The sequence below is a fragment of the Cavia porcellus genome, unplaced genomic scaffold (assembly GCF_034190915.1).
Source record: "Cavia porcellus strain 051 isolate PalLab524CR breed Dunkin Hartley unplaced genomic scaffold, mCavPor4.1 scaffold_9, whole genome shotgun sequence".
NCBI lineage: Eukaryota > Metazoa > Chordata > Mammalia > Rodentia > Caviidae > Cavia > Cavia porcellus.
Genome location: NW_026947492.1, coordinates 47,984,604 through 48,008,022, shown reverse-complemented (window position 1 = coordinate 48,008,022; position 23,419 = coordinate 47,984,604). Strand labels below are relative to the sequence as shown.

The 23,419-nt window shown below is 34.3% G+C and overlaps 1 protein-coding gene across 3 annotated transcripts in view; it reads left to right on the top strand.

Moving 5' to 3' along the window:
• The first annotated feature begins 403 nt into the window (after positions 1-403).
• The window catches only part of Eed (embryonic ectoderm development), a 30,581-nt gene continuing 7,565 nt past the window's right edge, over positions 404-23,419 (top strand). For 2 of the 3 annotated variants that reach the window (XM_063256296.1, XM_063256294.1), the window contains exons 1-9: positions 404-664; positions 4,889-5,041; positions 6,956-7,048; positions 9,391-9,456; positions 10,246-10,371; positions 11,069-11,150; positions 13,879-13,970; positions 16,215-16,348; positions 18,023-18,128. In XM_063256296.1, the coding sequence (XP_063112366.1) occupies positions 551-664; positions 4,889-5,041; positions 6,956-7,048; positions 9,391-9,456; positions 10,246-10,371; positions 11,069-11,150; positions 13,879-13,970; positions 16,215-16,348; positions 18,023-18,128 (966 nt within the window). In that variant the 5' untranslated portion in view covers positions 404-550. The remainder of the gene's footprint in view (positions 665-4,888; positions 5,042-6,955; positions 7,049-9,390; positions 9,457-10,245; positions 10,372-11,068; positions 11,151-13,878; positions 13,971-16,214; positions 16,349-18,022; positions 18,129-23,419) is intronic. The other variant, XM_063256295.1, reaches the window with a different exon arrangement.

The window sequence follows — 23,419 nt, the reverse complement described above, 5'->3', positions numbered from 1 at the left end:
ATGCATAGCTAAAGCTAGAGGTGATTTCTTATATTTCTCCCCTCCCTTGGGACACTGGTGGTCTAGTCCATTCCACAGACTTTCGCTCCTTTGCAGCAGGTCGGAGATCGGAGGATTGAGCCAATTGCGGATGAAACGTCTTTGGAAGGAAGACGGTGGTGAGGGAGCATCCCTTTGAGTTCCGCCTCTTTTCGAGGCGGTGGTGGGGAAGGGGGACATAAGAAATACTGTCTTCTTAAACCAACGGATCATACACCTCCGTGCAAACTGCGGGGAGGGCGGCGGGAAAACGGCAAGACGGCTGTAAGGAAAGGGAAGGAGCCAGGAAGCTGCGCAGGAGGGCGCGCGAGCGCGCCCCTTTTTCAGCAGTGTGGCGGGGTCGCACGCTCGCCCGCCTCGGCGGCTGGGCGCGATTTGCGACAGTGGGGGGAGTGGTGGAGGTGGCGGCGGCAGTGGCAGCTTTGCGGCAAGCTCGGGACGAGCTTGCTTGACGGCGGTGTGGCGGAGGCCCCGCCCGAGGCGGCAGGAACCTGGAGGGAGGCGGAGGAATATGTCCGAGAGGGAAGTGTCCACAGCGCCGGCGGGAACAGACATGCCTGCGGCCAAGAAGCAGAAGCTGAGCAGCGACGAGAACAGCAACCCAGACCTCTCTGGAGACGAGAATGTGAGTACAACCTCTAGCAGTCCCGGGACTCTGGAGTGAAGTTTTAAGTTCTTTTAAAACTGTAGGCGTGGGGGCGGGCGGGCGGCAGTGGGGGAGGGAAAGGTGTCACTCTGTACTCAGGAAAACGCGGGCGTGCGGGAGAAAAACGAATTTGTCCCTGAGGGGATTTTGAGCTGGGGCTAAAAGCAGGCAGAAACTTGGCGCAGGAGAGTGGTTTAGGTGGTTGCGGGGCTTTGAAAGCTCAGTTTTGAGATTTTTTTTTTGCCGATGATGGAGTGTTGGGGCCTTTGGGGGATTTAGGGACGATTGCGGATCTGAGATTCAAGTAATTTAAAAGTCATGTTAGAGATTTTTCCGACAAAATTGGGAGCAGAGGCTGTTTCTGTTTAAGGGTCGTTAAAAGAGGTGAAGGGGCTGTGTCACTCTTCGATCCCTATAGAATCTTAAGGATGGGAAGTACAGCTCTTCGATTTAAGAGTTTGGTGACTTTATTGAAGGGCTCTTGTGTCTACTCCTGTCCTGTCCTGTCTATGAATATAAGGTGTGTCTGGGTGGCTCCTTCTGTAGGAGGAGTGGAATTGAGACGGTCATTTTCTGATCTGGAGTGGGGAGCCACCTTTGATCAAGGAGTGGGAGGGGGTATAGCTCCTTTGAGAGTTTTTAAAATAAAGGAGGTTGACCTGGACAATCTTAGATAGCGGTGGGGAAGACTGATGTGTTTAGGTGAAGGTTAAATGCAGTGTGAGAATTAAATAATGTACAATATAATAGAAAGTGCTTGGAGTAACCTGTCGCATATTAAGTACTATACAAATGTTATTAAAATTATTACGTATTATTGATCACAGTACTTATCACCTTTCCACGTGCTTAATAATCAGGCAGTGTATACTGAAACCTATTTAGAATAAGGAAAAATTCAGGGATCAAAATAAAGTGGAAGTTATTACTATTGCTATTTATAGTATGCTGCTTAACGAATCCTGGGAGTTTTTTCAGGATATTTTAAAACGTACAAATACTGTATATAAGGTTACAAAGTCTATTATAAAATTCTAAAACATTTTAAAGATATTTTTATGGGTATAGTTCAGTGGAGAGATCTTGGGTAGCATATGGGAGGCCTCGTGTTAGAGTTCCAGCACCTCAAAGAAAAAAAAAATTAAAAAATGTACAAATTCATATATTTCTTTAGCATATTAAGGAACAAGATCTAGCAGGGGGTTTGAAAGTAGTAATGGGCTTATTTTTGAAATTCTTCAGCAGTTATACAAGTTGGCATTCTACTTTGAAAATCTAAAATCTGAAACTGTTTTTGTTTTTCTGAGAATGTCTCACTATCTTGCTATGTTGCTCAGACTGACATTGAACAGACTTTGTAGCCCTGGCTGGCCTCAAACTTGAGGGGATCCCCTTGCCTTAGCCTCCTAAATGCTGGGATTACTGGCTTGCACACCACACCCACCTGATTTTGAGTATCATGCTGACATTCAGTGTTCTGGGTTATGCAGCATTTCAGATTTCAGTTTTTTGGATTAAGTGTGTTAAAATGGTATATGCAAATAGCCCTCCCCCCCCCTTTTTTTTGGTACTGGTGATCAAATTCATTTACACCACTGAGCTAAACCCTCCTACCAAATAGTCCAAAATTTTAAAAGCTCCTGAATCTGAACCACTTCTGGTTTCAAGCATTTTGGGTTAAGGATACTCAGTATAAATTCCTGATTTCCATTGACCCAGAAAAATCATAATTATAGTAACATGAGCATGCACGTCACCATCACTATAATAGGAGTGTTAAATTTCAGTTAAAAATGATGAAAATCAACATGCAGCTTTCCCTCCCACTTAATATACTCTTTGAATTCCATCCAAAAACCTAATCTGTCACATAGGTTAAGGAAGAGAGTATAGAAATAGGATAAAAATAAGTTCACACACACAAAAAAATAACAAGGGAATGGTTTTATTATTCAGATATCCGAATAATGATAAAAGGGCATAAGCGGATGGGGGAGGAAAATGCTTCTGATTTGGGTAAGATAACCTGTATATTGTATAACTTGTCATGTTTTCAAACTTTTAAAGATCATATACCTGTAAAGCAGTTGACTTTTAGAAGAATAGTTATGGTTGTGGTTAGTGAGATCAGTAGGTTCACTCTGGAGGCATGTCTTTTGATTTTAAGTTCCTATGACAAGATGAAGGGACAAATTACTATCTCTGAGTCTGTTCCTTGCTGGTCAAGACATGTTGGCCTTACCTGTTGCACAGTATTTTTTATACTTTGAAAAGAAGGTAGGATGGAAGTCATCCTGGACACATATTAGTCATAGAGCAAATACTTAAAGATAAATGAAAGTGGTTTGATGATACTGCATTTCCATTCGATTCTATCTTGATTGGCCTTTGGAAGAAATAGTTAAATTATATGGTCAGAAATAAAATGTGCAATGTGCCCTGCTACTGACAACATTTTATGTGGCCTCCTAATTGTCTGTTCAGTGTTTAGGCTGAACGTAAGAAGCTGGTGTATAAATGTTGGAAGAGTTTATTATTTCATTTCTCTCTACTCTTAGGGGAATTTTTCTGGAAAATAAGAGGTAATCAAATATTACTTAAAATTTTATTTTACTCATCTGAAGGAACTAGGTGTATGTTATAATCAGTTAATCAGAAAAGTCAAAACAGTGTAAATTTGTGTGAAACAAAAAGAATGTAAAGGTGAGTTACAAATGCAGAAAAAACTTTTTTCCACTGAGTGAAAAGGAAGTGTCTTTGAACTTCTGTGGAGACAATGTGTGTGTCTGTCATTCATCTGTAATTTAAGAAGAATTGTATGATACCTTAAAGAAAGTGGACTATAATCTGATAACCAAGTGTGCATAATTTCTTACTGATACATTGAATTGTTTTCTACACTAGATTTTAACTATGTAAATACAATCAATGGTAGGGAGAAACAAATACTGATTTCAACCTAGGAATGCAACTGTGAAATTTTAATGTTACATTTCTGTAAGAATGAATTACAGTTACATTGAATTACAATTGAAATACCTGAGCACTTAATTTGTGCTACTTATTTACTTCATTCCCTTTTCATTTATATTAGATAGTATGTTCCAGAATAGGATATTTTTCACTGTTTCACAAAAACATTTTCATTTTGAAGTCATTTGAAATTTGACAATCCCCAATAACTGATACATAGTCTTAACTGAATTAATATGATTTTCTATACCTTTTGACATTGAATTTTCAACCTTCTGTAATGTGGAACCAGTTTTGGGGCCCTAAAGGCACTGTTTCCAACACTGTGTTCTCACAGATGTTAATGGTCACTTAATGGGGGGGGGGGAGAACTTTCTCTGTAATGAATTTACGAACTAGTGCCCTGGGGTTGTAGATTTAAGTAAGTCTTTTTATTCCAAAGAAGATATTGGAATGCTTAATCAAAGGAGGTAATGAAATTCTCTTCCAAGATTAAAATATCATTCATATGTCTTATTGGACGGAGACAAGAAATAAATTAGAATTTTCAAGGTTTTGTGCAGTCATTTCTGTATTTAGAAGAATTTTACTTTATGAAGAGTATCTAGTAATATAAGAATATTTCTTTAGAACTGTGAGGCATATTTCATTTACAAATAGCAAAGAATTTATAGGACTTTAGAAAATTAAATGATTGATTATAAATAAGCAGAATGTAACAGGACTTTAAAAATCTACATCTAAAGTAGGAAGGATTAATGCTCCTTCCTCAAATGGCCACCCATCCCCATCCTTCTGACTGAGTAGCAGTCAGGTAAACTTCAGAGACATACAGATCAGTAAATTTATTAGTTACAGTTTTGGGGTTGAATCCTAGCAACCCTAACTAGCAAGAGAATTGTTAGGTCTCAACATTTCCTTATCAACAGTGCCTTTTGGGAAGATCTGTTAAGATGAAATGACCCAGTACAATAAGGTAGGTGGCACAGGCCAGTGCCTTCAGTAATATTACCCTTTTATTATCACTCTGATTAGTATTTTGTTTTCATTTTTTTCTGAAATAACAGAGTATCTATAAAAATTCTAACATTTAGCTGTATTAGTTTTTTAATCTATAGATTTTTCTTTTGCACAGCTTTGCATCAGTCAGCATCTTTCCAGTACAAAGTCCTTTGCTGCTAAATACAGTATTGCCTCTTCATGAATTTTTTTCTAATTTACTGCTTACAGGATGATGCTGTCAGTATAGAAAGTGGGACAAACACCGAACGCCCTGATACACCTACAAATACTCCAAATGCACCTGGAAGGAAAAGTTGGGGAAAGGGAAAATGGAAATCAAAGAAGTGCAAATATTCTTTTAAATGTGTAAACAGTCTCAAGGTATATACAGATAGATATTTTTTGGGCTGATTGCTAGGCTTCAGAATTATTTCTCAGTGGCACACATTTTCAAGATACTGCCACATTTTAAATATTTTAAAGTTACAGGTTTTTTTTTTGTTCTTAAACTGCATATTTCTTATAATCTATCTCACATTTGTTTTGGGGGTTGTTTTTTGTTTTAATGTGTAATACTGAGCATTGCAAGCTGGTTTTGCTTTATTGTTTATTGATTCAAATAAAAGATATGGGATAAGTTACTCTTCATGTATTGGAGAAACTTAAAAACATGAGCTGCTTCTGGTACCAGTTATTAAAAAGAACTGAATGTGTGAAGTCATTATAAATTGAAACAGATGTCTTACTTTGTACAGGTTTTTAAAAATTTAACTTTTGTACTTTATTATATTAAAAAAATTGTATGAAATGTTTTAAAATTTTAAATATTCACTATTTGAGGAAAAGAAAGGATTATTTATATTACTGCTTAGTGGCATTTTTATTTCATAAAAAATTGATTTTCTTTCTTTCTTTTTTTTTTTTTTTTTGTTCGAGACAAGATCTTGATGTGCAGGTCAAAATGTCCTTGACCTCGCTATGTAACCCAGGCTGACTTTGATTTACCGGTGATCCTCTTGCTTTAGCCTCCCAAGTGCTGGGGCTACAGGTGTGCGTTGGTACACTATGCTTTAAATTCAGCTGAAGGCAGTATTTTTGCTTTTAAAGTTAAACAACTTTATTTTCTTATCACTTGAAAAGCCACAGTTTTCAGCTTTTGAAAAATTTTTTTTTTTTTTTTTTTTCTTTTTCCTTTTTATCGGTACCGGGGATTGAACTCACGACTGCCTGCTTGCAAGGCAGGCGCTTATGCTGCTGAGCTAAATCCCCAGCCCAGTTTTTGAAATATTTAAATGGCAGTTAAAGCCATTTTCCAGATAGAGCACCTAACACTAATAAATGAATAAAAATACATATTAATGAGACATTTATAAGATTACGGTCTTGCTTATAATAAGACTCCTTTTACAGGATAGAATTTAAACACTGTGCCCTTAATTTTTGCTACTCAGCATGAAAATGGCATGTAGCCATAGCTTCTTATGCTTTTCTAAGGCTTAACTTACCAAGGTATATTAGATATTTAGAAAGGTTTTAACTTACCTAAGTATAAGATAGTGTGTATTTTCCCCAAATTTAGGAAAGTAGAAAATGGACTTACAAAAGAAAACATCTACAATAAACATTGTGAGCTGGGAAAGGTAGCACATGCCAGTAATCTCAGCATTTAGGAGGCTAAGAGGGAAAAATCTCTTAGTTTAAGGCTAGTCTGTGCTACTTCAGCATTTAAGGCCAGCCTGAATTACACAGTGAGACCCTGTGAAGAAAGAAAAAAAGAAAACAAAACAACAAAAACAAGATTAATTGCAATTATTTATAGCAGAAAGAGAAAGCAGTGATTTGAATTGAGTCTAAATGCTTCACTTTACAAGGGAGAAGTTAAGCTTAATGAAAATGAATGTTAAAGAAACTGTATCACCTTTTTAAGGCAGTATGCTTGTTTTCTGTTTCAGAATGTAGTGTCCTAATGGCCCAAGTGATTAAACACATCTACCAAAATAATCCAATTTATTATGATTTAGAATATGGTAGAGTTTAGAAAATGAAAGGCAGTTATCAGTATTTTCATAGGTAAGGAGTTATCTAACCTGTGATTTAAGTCTTTCTTATAAAACTATCAGACATAATATTTTAATTTGTGAAAATGGATCTCATAGATACATTTTAGTTTTACTGTCAAAAGTTTGTGTATTATATAGAAGATAATTGAATTTTAAAGAAAGGTTAAAGTTAGTTTACTGCATTTTTTTGGTTTCTTAAAATACTAAATTTTCTTATTTCATGATTATTTTATAGGAAGATCATAACCAACCATTGTTTGGAGTACAGTTTAACTGGCACAGTAAAGAAGGAGATCCGTTAGTATTTGCAACTGTAGGAAGCAACAGAGTAAGTCATAAGAGGCCTACTTCTCATTTGGCTTAATTGTTGAATATGTTAATGTGATATTTAAATGGAATGATTTTGAATGAAATTTTTTATAGCTGTATGATTCCGATGTATAAAAGAGAGGCTGTAGTTAAAACTGCCGTTTGTGGTTAGAAAATACCTTTTTATTCTCAATTGCTCATCATCTTTCAAATAGGTTAAGTGTGATTTTTTTTAAAAGAAGATAATGCAATTAATGACTATAAATTAAACATAAATTCAGTGGATTTAGCAAATAGTTTTGGGAGTGTTTTAATTATTCACCATAAACATTTGAGTTTGCTTTTTAAGGAACCCAAAATGCTGTCTCTTGATCTAAAAGAAGTAGGCTGAGAGAACTGCTGGACATTTTAACATTAAGCCATTAGTTTTTACTTAAACAAGGAGTGGGTTGCAAAGATTTATTTATTACATCCAGTTCTAAGTAAGTGGAGAAAGAGAAGATTCCCTCATGTTTTCCAGGGAAGGTGAATAGAGTAGAAATACATTAATGTATTCAGAAAAAGAAATAGGAAGGAAATTGATTAATTGGATATGGTTTGTCTACAAATAAAAGTCAATTCCTTCACCCTCAGCTCAAAGAGAAAAAGAGGTGAATCAGAAATGTTCTATTACTTAAGTAAATTAAATTTTATGCTTCTTTTGTAATTGTGCTAAAATTCTTAAAGAAGTTAAAAAAATCATGATTTTTAATATACACCACTGGTTTCCTATATTTGTTGCAGTTTCCTTGTGATTTTGTTCTTCTGTTTCAGTCAAAATTACCTTGGTAATAGGAGTTGTAAGTTCAATATTTTTCATATGTCACATTTTTCTAAGCTATTTTTTTCTTTCCTAATAATTTAAGAATTATAGAAACATGTACTATCTTTTCTGGGCTAAGTCTTTCTTGTATGTGTTTTCTAAAATGTAAAATTTGGCTTTAGGTAATTTTTTCCTGGGTGTTCCTTTAAGGAATTTTAATTGCATTTAAGATGCTAGCGCTTTTACTATTTGACAAAGTTGAAATTCTAAATATTTGAAAGTTAACCACTGGCTTCCTTTCTTTTTTTTCCTTTTTCTTTTAAGAGATGGTCTCACTTAAATTCACTATGCAGCCGGCCTTAAATTCACTACGTAGCCCGTGCTGGCCTCTCCTCCTACCTTAGCCTCCCAAGTACCCAGCCCAACCACTGAAGAAGATAACATTAGATAAGAGCTTTTCTTGGTTTTCAGCCAGTCTGTAGGTTGTGTGATATATAGCCTAGTTTCCAAATTCTTTGAAAATAATAGGAAAAGTGGTGTAGTTTCATGGAAAGATTGAGGTATTTTCTAACTGGCAATGTGGCTGATAATTAAATTTGAATTCACTTTTTAACATTAAACCTAGTGTTACAGTTCTTTACCACCTTGGCCATGATAGTATCAAAATTGGTACAACTTGTTCTTCCATAAGATTATTTCAGTGTTCTAAGCCCTCTAACAAAAATAATCCCAATTATTCAAAATAATGTTGAAGGGTGTTAGGTACTTTGTATTACAAAAAATCTTTTTTTGTTAGGTTTTCCTTTAAAAACAGAAAGAAAACACTTATCTTGTAAGACAGTCTAATTGGCAGCTGTATAAAAAATTTTTTAGAATATTAATGTGGAAGGTATTTTTGAATTTAATATAGATAATATATACATAGTATTCTAATATGGTCTTACTGCATTTTCATATGGTTTTGTTAATGTGACTAAGTTATAGGAAAAATGGAAAGAAATGTAAAAAAATTAGTGTTACAAAATTGTATATATTTTTAATTTTAGAGTATGTAACAAATGAAAAGGCCACTATACATAAAAAGGCAATATTTGATCAGCTGTGTCTAAGAAAAAAGAATTCATTATTAGGCAAATGGTAGACTTTTTTATATGTAACTAATGATTTGCAACTATCCAAAGACTTTTTATTTATATTTGATACATAAGATCATAAAAATATTATATGTCTGATATATAAGATCATAAAAAATTATGGTGTATGTATGGGGTCTGTGCATTTACCCATGCAGTTAGATGGATAAAATATACATTTAAATAACTGGAAGTAGAAACTGTTATTAGTTGAATACTTAATATACTCTAGATATTATATAAAATGTGTTAAGTATTATAATAGCTTCTGTGAATTTGTAAGCTTAAAAGAGCCAAAAGTAATAGGTTCTGTTGTATATTTAAGATATATAGTAATTGTGACTAGAATGTTTAAAAGCCAGAGTGGGTAGCCAAAGTGGGTTTCTATACTTGAGAGGAAATTCACTATATTTTTGTTTTTATTAGGTCACCTTATATGAATGTCATTCACAAGGAGAAATCCGGTTATTGCAATCTTATGTGGATGCTGATGTATCCTTTCTGGGTTTTTAATATCTTTGGTCAAAGATGTTTATTTTCATGGAGTATACCAAACTTTCTGAATTTCCCATAGTTACTGTCCTTCCTGAAGTATAGCTGGCACAGTTCTTCAGTGTCACTACACCCAACATGCCAAGTTTCCTGGTCCTTAGAAATCTGTGGGGTGGATATGGCAATGGGTGCAGGTGGCTGAAAACAAGAGCATTGGGAATCCAGTAATGGAAAATGTTAGTAGAGACAAGTTAAGATGTCTCTTTGACATTGCCTAGAATTTTATAATATGGTTTTAATGATGAACTTGGAACTCAGAAGCTGTGCCTGGCATTCATTCCAAATATTTGATCAATAAAACCTAAATGAAAAAAATGAATGTGATGCAATTTAGTGAATAAAATATTGCAAAATGTGTTTTACAAAGAAAAGGAAAAATCACAAAATGTGAGTTACGAAGGAAAGGAAGAATGTGAAAGTCAGTGTAATAAAAGCTGAGCAATCAAATTGTTTCTTGCATATGATGAAAAATAGACAAAACTAGGTAGGGACATTCAGTCTTCTAGATGGTATGGAAAGGAGTGAACTGTTGCCATATTAGGAAGACCTCATGCAGGAAAAGGAAGAAAATGGAATGGTTATTTTTATTTAGAGGCTGATTTTGTAAATAAAGTTTAATGTAACAATCATGTCCATTTGTTTACACATTGTCTGTGGCTGTTTTTGCACTACTAAATAGTTTTAATAAACACTATTGAAAAAAATTATTTCTTAACTGGCATTTCTTAGGCTGATGAAAACTTTTATACTTGTGCATGGACCTATGATAGCAATACAAGTCATCCTTTGCTGGCTGTAGCTGGATCTAGAGGGATAATAAGAATAATTAATCCCATAACAATGCAGTGTATAAAGGTGGGTTTTCTGATTAAATTGTAGAGTTCTTTTGGATGCATACCTGTGAAAATTTAACCATGTTGAATTTAAAACTAATGAATTAATGATTACAATTTCTCCCATCCATGTACCAACAATGCCTGAACCTGCTTAGCTTCTGAGATCAGATGAGATGGGCTGTGTTCAGGGTGATATGGCTGTAGACTACAATTTCTGATTTGATTCGTACCTCGCATATGCTTTTTAAAAGACAGATCTTTTGAGGCCTTCATGACATTTGGGTAATATATATTTAAATCATTCCCTTTGTTCACTTTGAGAGGCTTTAAATGAACAATAGCAGGTTTTTCCAAGACACCTAAGCTGGTAGTTGTAGATTCAAGGGCAGCTTGTAGTGAACTACATGGTAAAGTGTAGGCTAGGATGTTGATATGGTAACAGGTTTTACAACTCACTTTAATTAGGTCTTTTTCATTCTGGGGGCACATTAAAACCATATGAGGATTTTTAATGCTACTCTAGTCTCCAGTCCAATAATACTGTCTACAAGTTGAATTGAGCACTTTTTCCTTCAGTTTCTTGGGCAGTTTTAATATGCAGCAAAGCTTGAAAGCCACTCATTTAAGTGAAACTTTTTCTGTTCCTTTAATATTGTGAAGGCATTTATTGATTTTTGAGATATGAAACAGAATGTTTAAATTTTATTTACTCGTAGCACTACGTTGGCCATGGAAATGCTATCAATGAATTGAAATTCCACCCTAGAGATCCTAATCTTCTACTATCAGTAAGTAAAGGTAAGAGAAGCAAATGGTTCTTTAGTTGTGTTTTGGGAGGAGTATAATTGTTTTTAAAGCGTCAAATAGTGTTCTAACAGGGAAAAAAACAAATTAGAAAAAATTGTAATAGCATATTTTAATAGAAAATTATGTCTTGCAAACCAACAGTTCAAGAAAGGAACCATGTAATACATATCCAGAGGTTAGTAAAATAACTGGTACTGAGAGCAAAATACACGTTACCCTTCCTATTTACTATGTTAAGAAATTTTAAAGATAGTTTTTTACAAATCATTTTAGTAGTTACCACAGCTCTGCCAATCATGTAATAAGTAGTGCATCCTTATTGGTTTTCTGTTTTTTAAGTCATTTTTAAAACAGTGTTAATTTTCACATTTTTTTTTCCTTTTTGAGACAGGGTTTCACTGTGCAGTTCAGGCTGGCCTTGAATCCACTTTGTAGCTTGGGCTGGCCTTGGTTTTAGAGTGATCTTTTTGCTTAAGCCTTCTTACTGCTGGGATTACGGGTGTATGCCACCACACCCAGCCTAAGCTTTCATATGTAAAAAATTCACTGTAGAATTCTTTAAAATACTGTTTCCCAGCACAAACTCTTTGAAATATTTCCCATAAAGAGAAAGCATTGCATTGCTTTGTGCCTATATTGCCATTTTTCATTCTGGGTTTAGACACATCTCTTAATTATTCTTAATCATTTCTGAGCTTTCTGAAATGTTATGCACTTCTTGTTTCTGTATTGTGTTCTTGTTTGCCTTTTCTACTGTTTTGTTCTAGTCTTTTCTCAGTCTTGTCAAATTATAATCTCCTACAAACTAACTTAGATCAAATTTAGACACTTAGACTGTACTTAGCTCAGTGGTAAAACACTTGCGTAGTATATGCAAAGCCTTGGGTTTGACCCTTACCACAAAAATAACAAATTCTACTATGTGAGAATGTTTCAGTGCCTGCATTTGGAAATCACTGCCTTTAGAAACAGTTGATTACTTTTCTTTGTCTCTTGATAATATTAGTTGGGCTTAGATATTCCTGTATAAGTGAGTAGGCCAAAATGTCTTTTTTTTTTTTTTTTTTTGTCTTTTTCATTTTTATTGGTACCAGGGATTGAACTCACGACTGCCTGCTCGCGAGGCAGGCGCTTATGCCGCTGAGCTAAATCCCCAGCCCCGGCCAAAATGTCTTAATTCATTACCTTTAACCATGATCTTACTGTGTTAGCATGGAGATTTAAAGACAAACAGCTTTCTCAAAATAAATAAGAATTTTGCTGTAAATCAGAAAAGTAGAAAGACAAATGTATTAACTTTTCATCACAGTGACAAAACACCAGAAAAATAAAGGAGATTTATTTTGGTTTTGGAGGTTTTAGTCCATGATCACCTGGCTCTATTGCTTTGGGACTAAAGCAGGACAGAAAATCATGATGGTACCAGCTTGCAGCTGAGGAGGTTGTTCACATGGCAGATAGAAAGCATAGCAGATGAAGAGACTTAGGATGAAATACAGTCTTCAAGATCATGCTGCCAAAGAAACATTGTTACAAACTAGGTTCCACGTAAATTTTTGTTAACTCCAATAACCCATCAAATTATGAATCCATCAGTGGATTAATCTATTAGGAGGTCAGCACCTTAATGATCTAACCATTTTCCCAGAGCCTTCTCTTTGATCATTACTGCATTGGAGACCAAGCCCCACACATGACTCTTTTGGGGGACATTCCAGATTCAAACTACAGTGATCATCCATAGATAGGAAAAAGTATTTATAAATCATAACAAGGGATTTACATCAAGAATTCTGAGAGCTGAACAACAAAAAGAAAACCAGTGGAAAAGTGAGCAAAAGTTCTGAGTCCTCATAACCCTGAAGAACCCATCTACATGGCAGTGAGCACACTGTTCAAAATCATTATTTAGCAAATTCAGGTCAGAACCACCAGAGACCACTCCACACCTACTCAGAATGGCTATAAAAGGGGCAGACAACTGTGTTAAGTAGGATGTGGAGAAATTGGAACTTTCTCAAACATTGCTAGTAGGAATGTAAAATGTAATTACTTTGAAAAAACAGTGTGGCACATCTTCAAAATGTTTAAACATAGCATTAGTTACTAATTCTTGGAGGGTTGTGTGAGTCATTTTTAAAACAATGTTAATTTTCACTGTCCACACAGTGTATTCTTACCTCTTGGTATTATTTATATAGTATTTTAATATTCATACAGTGTGGACATTGTTATATTTTAAGTTGTACTTATTTCTTTTGCTGTACATTGTTAGTATATTTTATGAAAAACTGGTGCTGGGGGTATAACTCAGTGATAGTAGAGCAGATACCTGGTTTTGAATCCCCATGCCCTTAAATGAAAAGAAAAAAAGGATTGTTCAGATTACAGGGAAACACACACACACACTCACACACACACACACACACACACACACACACACACACACACACACAGGACTTTGTGCTGTGCTACAGAGTTATATTCCAGCAGAGGACTATTATAGTATAAAATTGTATCACAGTATAGGCACATAAGTACTTTTTGTTCTACATACGATACAAATATTTTAAGTGGCTGTCTAATGTGGATTTCATTCTTAGTCTTTACTGTGCATAACTTACATCTAAACTTTCATTGTTATTTAAGGAAGTACTGAAAGTTTACAGAAAAGTGAATGTCACAAGTTCATGTTAATCTTTTTGTATGTTTATGCTAGATCATGCCTTACGATTATGGAATATCCAAACGGACACTCTGGTGGCAATATTTGGAGGTGTAGAAGGGCACAGAGATGAAGTTCTAAGTGCTGTAAGTTATAGGACAGTGACCTTCAGGTTTACATATATGTAAAAATTCCTGTGAAACTCTTTCCTGAATAGAAAACATGTTTGTTTTATATAGCCTACCAGGTAGTAATATCATTTATGTTTGACACAAGATTTTGTTCTTACAGGTGAAGAAATGGAGCAAGGAAAGACTTTTGCTTTTTATTCTTTTAAGAATTAGGGGCTTGAGATACATAGCTCAGAGGCACAAGTGCCTGTCTGGCAAAAGCAAAGTTCTGAGTTTGATTCCTGGTGCAAAAAAACAAACAAAAAAAATTACTTAGAGCCAGGCATGGTGGTGCATGCCTATAATCTCAGCACTTGGGAGGCTGAGCCAGGAAGATGTCTGAAAGTTCAAGAGCAGTCTGAGCTGTGTAGTGAGACCCTGTCTGTAAAAGCCAAAAAAAGTATTACTTATATTTTATCTATCTCAGTACGTGGATTCTCACAGAAGAATACTATGAACTTACTCCTTTCCTTGAATCTAAAATCACCAACTTTTTTTCCCTTGTATCTCAGAAAAGGAAAAAAAGTTAACACTAATTAGCCATTAAGGGACATTTTCATTTTTTCCTTTGAAGTCAGTATAAATTACCTACTCTTGATTGTATTTTATTGTGCTCACATTGAATTTTATATAATCTTTTCAAAGTTTTCTTTGGCATAGTATTGTACAATATGCAATAGCTGATTATTTTTAAAGATAAGCAAATATTATCTTTATGTTAATATATGGCTCATTGTGTTTTTAGTCAAGTTTTAGCTTTTTATAGTATTTTATTTTTATTAAAATGTGCTCATTGATTTTAGTAATTATATACAGTACATCCTTTACTTTTTACTATTAAATTATTTAAAGGGACATCATAGTTTGAGACCATAGCATTTTAATTGAAAGTGCTAAAATAATGCTACAGTTGAAATTTATATGCCTTTTTGAGAAAGGTAGCTATGCTGAAATACTCATCAGCCTGAATTTTCTACAGTGGCAGTAGTGTTCTGCATCTGGCATTATGTGCATGAAAGCCAAGTGTACTGTCTTTTATTAAGAATTCTTAATTAGAGTCTGTAACTCTAAGGGTGTGTTGTCATTAACAGTGAGGTAATCAGAAGTAGCAGCAACTAGACTTGTGAACTTAGTAAATAACTGGCCTTGATTTCTTGTAAACCTATCAAGTATTAGATCAATGCAGAATATCTAGGTTAGTATAGGAAATGCTCTCCTTCAATAAACTTTTTACTGTTAGTAAAATGAAAGTGGAGGGCTTGGTGTGGGTATGGTAGTTCACAGCTATAATTCCAGTACTAGGGAGTTGAGGCAGGAGGATCGCTGCAAGTTTGAGGCCAGCCTGAGCTACAAAGTGAGTTCAGGGCCAGCCTGAACTACATAGTGAAACCCTGTCTGGAAAAGACAAAAAAAAAAAAAAAAAAAAAAAACCACCCAAAAGACAACAGCAACAAAAAAACAAAAACCAGGAGATACAGTGTATACACACACACAAACACAATTTAATATAGGATTTCACTACTAGAAGAATTGATGTGTGAGATTTTCATTAATCCATCGTGTGTCTTTTGCTAAATTAAATAGTAATTCTGAGCCTTGGTGTCTATGAAATAAGGTTTTTTATAATAGATTATCTGTTAGGTACCCATTAAAATTCAGTAAAAAAAGCAAATTAAAAAAATTGTTACTTTTTAGAACTCATTTAAAAAGTAACTCAAAAACTAACAACTGTTTTGAATTACAGTATAAGATAAAGTAAAATTCGAGCTGTTTGAGAACTGATAGTTTCAGATGCAGATGTTAATTTTACCTCTTTATTATTTTACAAGTAATGTAATTGTTCAGCTTTTCGTTAGAATAATTATTTTTACAAGTAGTGTAACTGTTCAGCTTTTTGTTAGAATAATTATTTTACCTCAGCATTTAATTTACTTTAGATATTAAGTAAAATAAATATTTAAATATAACTGAGTAGGTAAAACTAAATTCAAATAACTTCCAAGAGGGCAAGAAAGCATTCCGTATTAGGAAATTTCATGTTTTCTGGGATTGACAACCTAATTAAAACTTCAAGTCTTGAAACTCGTAAAGTTTGTGTGTTACGGGCTACATACATGAAACCCAAAATGTTACGGTATTCACTGTATTTTATATCTAGTGAAGATTTAGTAATTTCAGACTGTAATTTATGTACTTTAAACTTTTCTGTTTTACATACAGGATTATGATCTTTTGGGTGAAAAAATAATGTCCTGTGGTATGGATCACTCTCTTAAGCTTTGGAGGATCAATTCAAAGAGAATGATGAATGCAATTAAAGAGTCTTATGATTATAACCCAAATAAAACTAACAGGTAACAGTTAATATGCTTTGCTGTACTGTTGAATAGATATGTTGTTATATAAATCCTTAACACTGAGTCTAAAAACCCTTTAAAAAGACACCTCAATTTTTAAAACTTTTTTATTTTTTTGGTGGTTTTGAGGATTGAATCCTGTAATCCTGGTACTCTAGAAGGCTGAACCAGAAGGATTTTCAAGTTTGAGTGAAGCCTGGGCAACTTACTAAGACCTTGTCTCAAAAACTTAAAAAACACACATGGGCTGGGGATGTAGTTCAGTGCCTCAATTCTTAATGCTGTGACTGTGTTATCTTACAGGATGTCATAAACACTTTTACTGTAAGCATTATCGGTCTACATTTAACTCTCTGTTTGTCTTAGGACATAGTTAAAGAGTTTATTTTCTGGTTTTCTTTTTCCTCTCTGCCCCCCCCCCTTTTTTTTAATTGAGACAGGATCTTACTATGTAACCCAGGCTGGCCTTGAACTCATGGCAGTCCCCTCACCTTTGCAAGTATTTTCTGGTTTTCAACACAGATTACTTAATAGATTGTTGGTAAAATTTGTCAGCTTCAGTAAACATGAGTGTATTCATCAGACATCAGTGACTTTCAAGAATTAGTAGAACTTGCAGATTTCAACTTTTAAACACCAGTGGCTACTACAGTGTTAAATTTATATTTTTAAAACACTATTTAGATTTCTAGAGTAAACACAAGTTATATATTTCACAGTTACAGAAAAATAACACTTGAGTTAAGCAGGTCTAAGACCTTGAGAGAGATTTAACCATAAGGTTATCATATTATTGACATTTTAATAAAGACAAGATCCCAGAATTTGAATTGGAAGGATTGTTGGAGATGATGTAGCTCAATATGCTTTTTATACAAAAAATAGGACATGTGAATTGCTTAAGATAATTTATTGATATACTGCACATCTGTGGTTATTTCAGTATAAAACCTGAATCATAGGGAGGAAGAGGATGTAGCTCAGTTACAGAGCATATATATGCTTAGCATTCAAGAGGTTTTGAGTTTGATTCCTCGCATCAAAAAAAAAAAAAAATCCAGAATTGTCTGCTAGATTAGAAATCTTACTGTATTCATTAAGCCCAGAATTAGAAGCAACTTATCTTGTTTATTGTCATTTCACAAATATCTGTAAGGAAAAAATGGAGCCGCATTTTTGTTTCCTAAGGGTAGGAAACTTTTCCTGAGGAAAAGTCTTTGTCAAATTCCTGCATCTTTTACAGAAATTACTGCTCAAGGTAGGACTCTGATCTAAACTTAATTTATCGCAGACTTTGGAATATTCATTGTTCCTATAAAGATGACTGTCCTGAAATATTTGAGATTAGTTGATTTTAATAGACAGCTAGTACTTAACTTTTAAGGGTTAAATGTAGTTTAGTATATGAGGTATTTTTATCTCTACAATCAAGATTTCTTTTTCATTGGTTAGGATTAATTTAAGGTTATATATAGTCAAAAGCAGGTAGAAGTTCTATAAATTGGATTGGGGATACAGCTCGGTGGTAGAACACTTGACTAGCATGTGAGGCCCTGGGTTTAAGTCCCCAATCCTGAACTAAAAAGTTTTATAAAAAGCTTCATAAATCCCTCTCCCAAAATAGTGGGATTCTACTATTTTTTTTAAACTTTATTTCCATTCTTCCTTCAGGCCATTTATTTCCCAGAAAATCCATTTTCCCGACTTTTCTACCAGAGACATACATAGGAATTATGTTGATTGTGTGCGATGGTTAGGCGATTTGATACTTTCGAAGGTATGGAAAACTGAATTTAAGCTGTATTTCCTATGTGTGTATTTGCATGTATTTAGATGTCTGCTCATGTTTGTTGTAATTTTGCAGGGAGCAAGGGTTTACTTGTAAAAATGAAGAGCAGATAGGAAATAGCCTTTTAAAAAAGTCTTATATTTTAGTAGGATTGAAAATTTACTTTAGGCATAAAACATACCAATAAATTACATTTCCTCATGCTCTAGAAAAAAGAGAACTGTAGCTTAGAAGATGATAACCATCCTCTGATATTTGATGTTGCAAAGTAACAACTAAAGTCAACAGATTTTTTGGGTATGTTTGTGTCTATTTCAATAAAATTTTGTTTACAAGAATAGGTGACTAGAGTCAGTTGGCTTATAGGTTGTTATTTGCCCCCTCCCCCGCTCTACTCATCTATTTTGATGAGTATAGATACAGTCAGCTTTCCATATCTGTAGGTTCCACATCCTTGGATTTAAGCAACGAGTAATCAAAAATATATATTTTTTAAAAATTGTAGTTGTACTGTATTGTACTGTATTTTGTTACTCTTAACCAGTGCAGTATAGCACCTATTTACGTAGTATTTACATAGAATTAGGTGTCATAAGTAATTAAAGATGATGTAGAGTATATAGGAGGATGTGTATAGATATATGTAAATACCATGCTATTTTATAGGAGGGACTTGAGCATTTGTGAATTTTGGTATGGGGAACTCGTTCTTCCAACCAATTCTTTTCAGATGTTCTGGGTGACCGTGTGTGTGTATAATTTTTTTAAGCTAGTAATTTAGAGCAATTGGTGATGTTATCTGAACATTAAGGGTTGTCAAATATGGAGAAATTACTATCTGGTTTCTTTACTTAACATGAATTTCAGGACACTTCATTGTTTCCTTGGGCAGAACCTAATTTTATTATTTTTTTCTTTTTCTTTTCCTTATGGTTATATTTTTACCATTGTTGTTTTTTGTTTTGTTTTCTTAAGACAATTAGACTTACAGAAAGTGTTGGAGATAGTGCAGAGAGGTTCAATAGGACTTTCACCCAGTTTGCCTTGGAGAATTGTGTCTTACGTAATTATCAAATCTAGGAAATTGACATTGGTATAAGATGTATGTGTATATGAATTTTGTCATTTCAAAAATGTTATCATTTGGGATCTTGTTAAGGTTTTTTTCACTCAATATAATGCTTTGGAGGTCTTTCCAACTTGCTTATATCAGTAGTTATTTTTTAATTGCTAAGTAACATTCAATACATGGCTGTACAAATACAGTATATTTAGTCATTATTACAGATCATTTTGGTTGTATCAAGTTTTGGACTGTTACAAAAAAACTACTAATGAGTAGTTATATACATGTAGGATTTTTGCATGGCCTTATTCTCATTTTTCTGGGATAAGTGCCTAAGCTGAATAATCGCTGGTTACGTAATGGTTAAGTTTGTTTAGTTTAAGAAACCACCAAACTTATTTTCCAGAGTGACCATGCCATTTTACATTTTCATCAGCAATGTATGAGAGATACAGTGTCATAGAATCTTCACTGGCATTTGGTACTGTCATTTTTTATTTTAGTTGTTCTGATAGGTATATGATGATATTTCATCATTGTCTTAATTTGCATTCCCTGATGGCTAGTAATTGTTGAACATCTTTTTCATGTGATTTGCTTACCATCCATCTTTTCTTTTTGGTGATGTCCTTCATGTCTGTGGCTCATTTTCAAATTGGGTTGATTTTATTTTGCTTTTGCTGTTCAGTTTTGAGAATTCTTAATATTCTAATATGAATTCTGTGTCAGTTATGTACTTTGCACATATTTTCTTCCAGTGTATGGCTTGTCTTTTTATTCTTCTAGGAGGGAGTGTCATAGAGAAAGTGTGTTTAATCTTTGTGAAATTGTTTATTCATTTTATAAAATTTACTTTACCAGTAGTGCTTTTGATGTTATGCCTGAGAACTGTTCAATAAGACTTAGATGTGATTTTTTTCCTGTGTTTTCTTGTAAAAATTTATACTACATTTTACATTAAAAGTATGACCCATTTTAAGTTAATTTCTATATAAGACATAAAGTTTAGGTTAAAGGTTCCCCCTGTATCTGTCCAGTTCCTTCAGCATAATTTTTTGAACAGTCATGTTTCCTTCATTCAACTGCTTTTGTACCTTTGTCAAAAGTTCTTTGTGTGAGGCTGTTTCTGGTTTTTCTGTTTTCCATTAATTCGTGTATCTGTCTACCTTCAGTCTTAGAACTGTATAAATTGATTGATTTATACCACTTTATTCTTCTGTTCCAAAATTGTTTTCAACTAATTTAGTTCCTTTACCTTTCCATAATAAGTTGCAGAAGAACTTACATTATAAAGAATCCAGCTGGGATGTTTTTGAGGGAAGGCAGATTTTGATTAGAATTTTGTCTCACCTATATGTAATTTTGAGGAGAATTAATATCTTCACACTGAGTCTTCTAATCCACAGACATGGTATGTCTCTCCGAATATTTAGATTTTTTTAAAATTTTATTTAAGGAGAAAAAAGGATAACAAAAAGGGTACAAGTTATACAGAATTTCAGAAAAAAATAAACAGTAGGAAATCACTACTTAATTACATATTGTCATCTTAGAAATAGTTGTTCAAGTTATAAAATTAAAGCATATAGAGGGGACTTTCAAACAGTGAGACTGCAAACAGATTTGTTCAATGATCCAACAAAACTCAGTAATATGGTTATCTATCTTATACACTTAAATATATATGCAGTTATATCCTTTAGAGCACTTTCTTTTCCTTTCTTTTGTACAATGACAATTACACATTTTGGGTTTTATTACTCCCACAGTTCTTATTACTTTTTTTTTTTTTTGAAGAAAGTAAAACCAAATTTGACAAAACAGGACAGAGTCAGTCAAATCAAAAGGATGGACTTAATACAAAATACAAGGTGATCAACAATGGTTACCATAATGTCTCGTTATCTTAAAAAGAATTGCCTATATCATCAGTTATAATAAAATTGAACAAAACAGTAAAGAATAAGACCAATAAAACCAAAACATTGGAGACATTAGAGGACTTCAAAAGAAGGTAACAGTCAACCAGAATGGGCGTCATAATTATTGTCTTCATAGTTGTTGGCTATACTTTCGAACTCCGTACTATCAAGCATAGCAGAATAGAGGAAAATCAGTCAAAACAAGATGTGAGAGTAATACAGGGTTTCAAATCAAGTTAATAGGAAATCAAAGTGGGTTACTATAATATATCCTGCTATTTTTAATTTATTTTTCCCTTAATTAAAAGGATAAAAACGAAAAAGTAGATAATAAAAAGGAGATTAAAATAAAAAAGAGGGCATAACAACAAAACAGCGCAGGTCAAAACATAGCCATTTAAGCAAAATAGTGTTTCGTCACAAGATAATCTCGACATAAAAGTAGTTACCATAGTGTCTCTTCCCTTAAAATCTTTGGGTATAACTTCGTATACTGTAGCATCAAACATATCAAGACAGTGTGAAACCATTCAAGAGAATGACAGTATTTATAGGGTATTTAGAATCAACAGAAAATGAACAATGGTTTCTGTATAATCTCCTTGTCTATAAAAGTTTTTGTTTATATTATCACATATAAAATCCAATAAGATACAACACGTTAAAACCGATGGAGACAGAAGAACCGATAAAAACGAAAAAGAAAAAAAAAAAAAAAAGAGGATATTAAATCAGCACTACCTATTATGATGTCTTGTTTTCTCCAAAATGGCTGTTCCTACCATCCAGTCTTCTCTGCCTCATTTCTGTTGAGCTCTTTTTCTGTCATTTGTTGTCAGTTTGTCTTCTTCATTTCGCTTTCTGCTCCATTCATTGTGGCCTCTCTGCCACTGTTTCTGGAATTTTGGTATTTTTCATTTTTAGAATATCCTGCAGTAATCTCTGTAGAGGTGAATTGGTGGTTGCAAATTCCCCTAGTTACTCTTTATCCTGGAAGCACCTTGTTTTTCCATCGATTTCTAGGGATAGTTGTGCAGGATATATCAATCTTGGCTGGAGGTTATTATCTTTCAAAGCTTGAATTATTTCCCCCCACGCTCTTCGTGATTTGATGGTTTGTGCCGAGAAGTCTGCTGTAATTTGATGGGTGTTCCCTTGTAAGTGATCTGTTTCGTGTCTCTGACGGCTTTTATTTTTATTTATTTTTTTTTGTCTTTTTCCTTTTTATCGGTACCGGGGATCGAACTCACGACTGCCTGCTTTCAAGGCAGGCGCTTATGCCGCTGAGCTAAACCCCCAGCCCCTCTGATGGCTTTTAATATTCTGTTCTCATATTGGATATCTGGAATTTTGATTATTATATGCCTGGGTGTAGCTCTGTTTGGGTTGTAGGTGGCTGGGGTCCTGTATGCCTCATACATCTGTTGTATCTTTACCTTTTGCTAAATTAGGGAAATTCTGGATTATTTCTGTGAATAGCTTTTGTAGTTCATTTGTTTGAGTCCCTACTTCTTCTTTTATGTTCTTAAGTTATAGATCCTCTTATCATCTTCTAGCCTTTGTATTATTGCTGTTTGTTTTCTTGTTATTTTTAAGAAGTTTTTCATTTCATGCTCCCACCTTACAAATCTGTCCTCCAGTTCTGATAATCTATCCTTAGTTTCTTTCAAGCTGTTAAGCCAGCTTTCAATAGTTTTTAGTTTCCTGGTAATCTCTTTGAACCTGCTTCACGTACTCTATGATTTCTCTATTTTCTCCATCAAACGATTCTCCCTTTTTTTTGGTTCTTCCATTCTACCATCTGTTTTTCTTGGGTGGTGCTTAGCATTTCTCTAACTATTCTACTTATTTGTTGCTTTATTTAATTAAATACTTCATTTTTTAACTCGTCTATGAGGCTCCAGAGATACCGCTTTATGTCTATTGGTGCCGTGTCTGATATTGCATGTTTTCTGTCTTCATTCTCTTTTGCATTTACCTTTCCTGCATCGGTGTTCTCAGGATTGGGGACTGAGGACCCTTTCTTGTTGCTCCCTTTTTCCATACTTTTTGTTCCTTCCATACAACCGTATGTAGGAGGCCCAGTTTTTTTTTTTTTTTTTTTTCTCTTTTTGTCTGTTACAGTTTGTTTGAATCTGCTGGCTAGGTGTTCCCACCCACTGCAGTGTACTAGGGAGACACAGACCTGGGCAGCCTCTGCTGGGCCCGCCCCTCCAGGTCAACCTACTGATTGCTTCACTGCTAGGGTGCACAGCCAGGCGCAGGGACCTGATTTGGGCTAGCCTACTGGA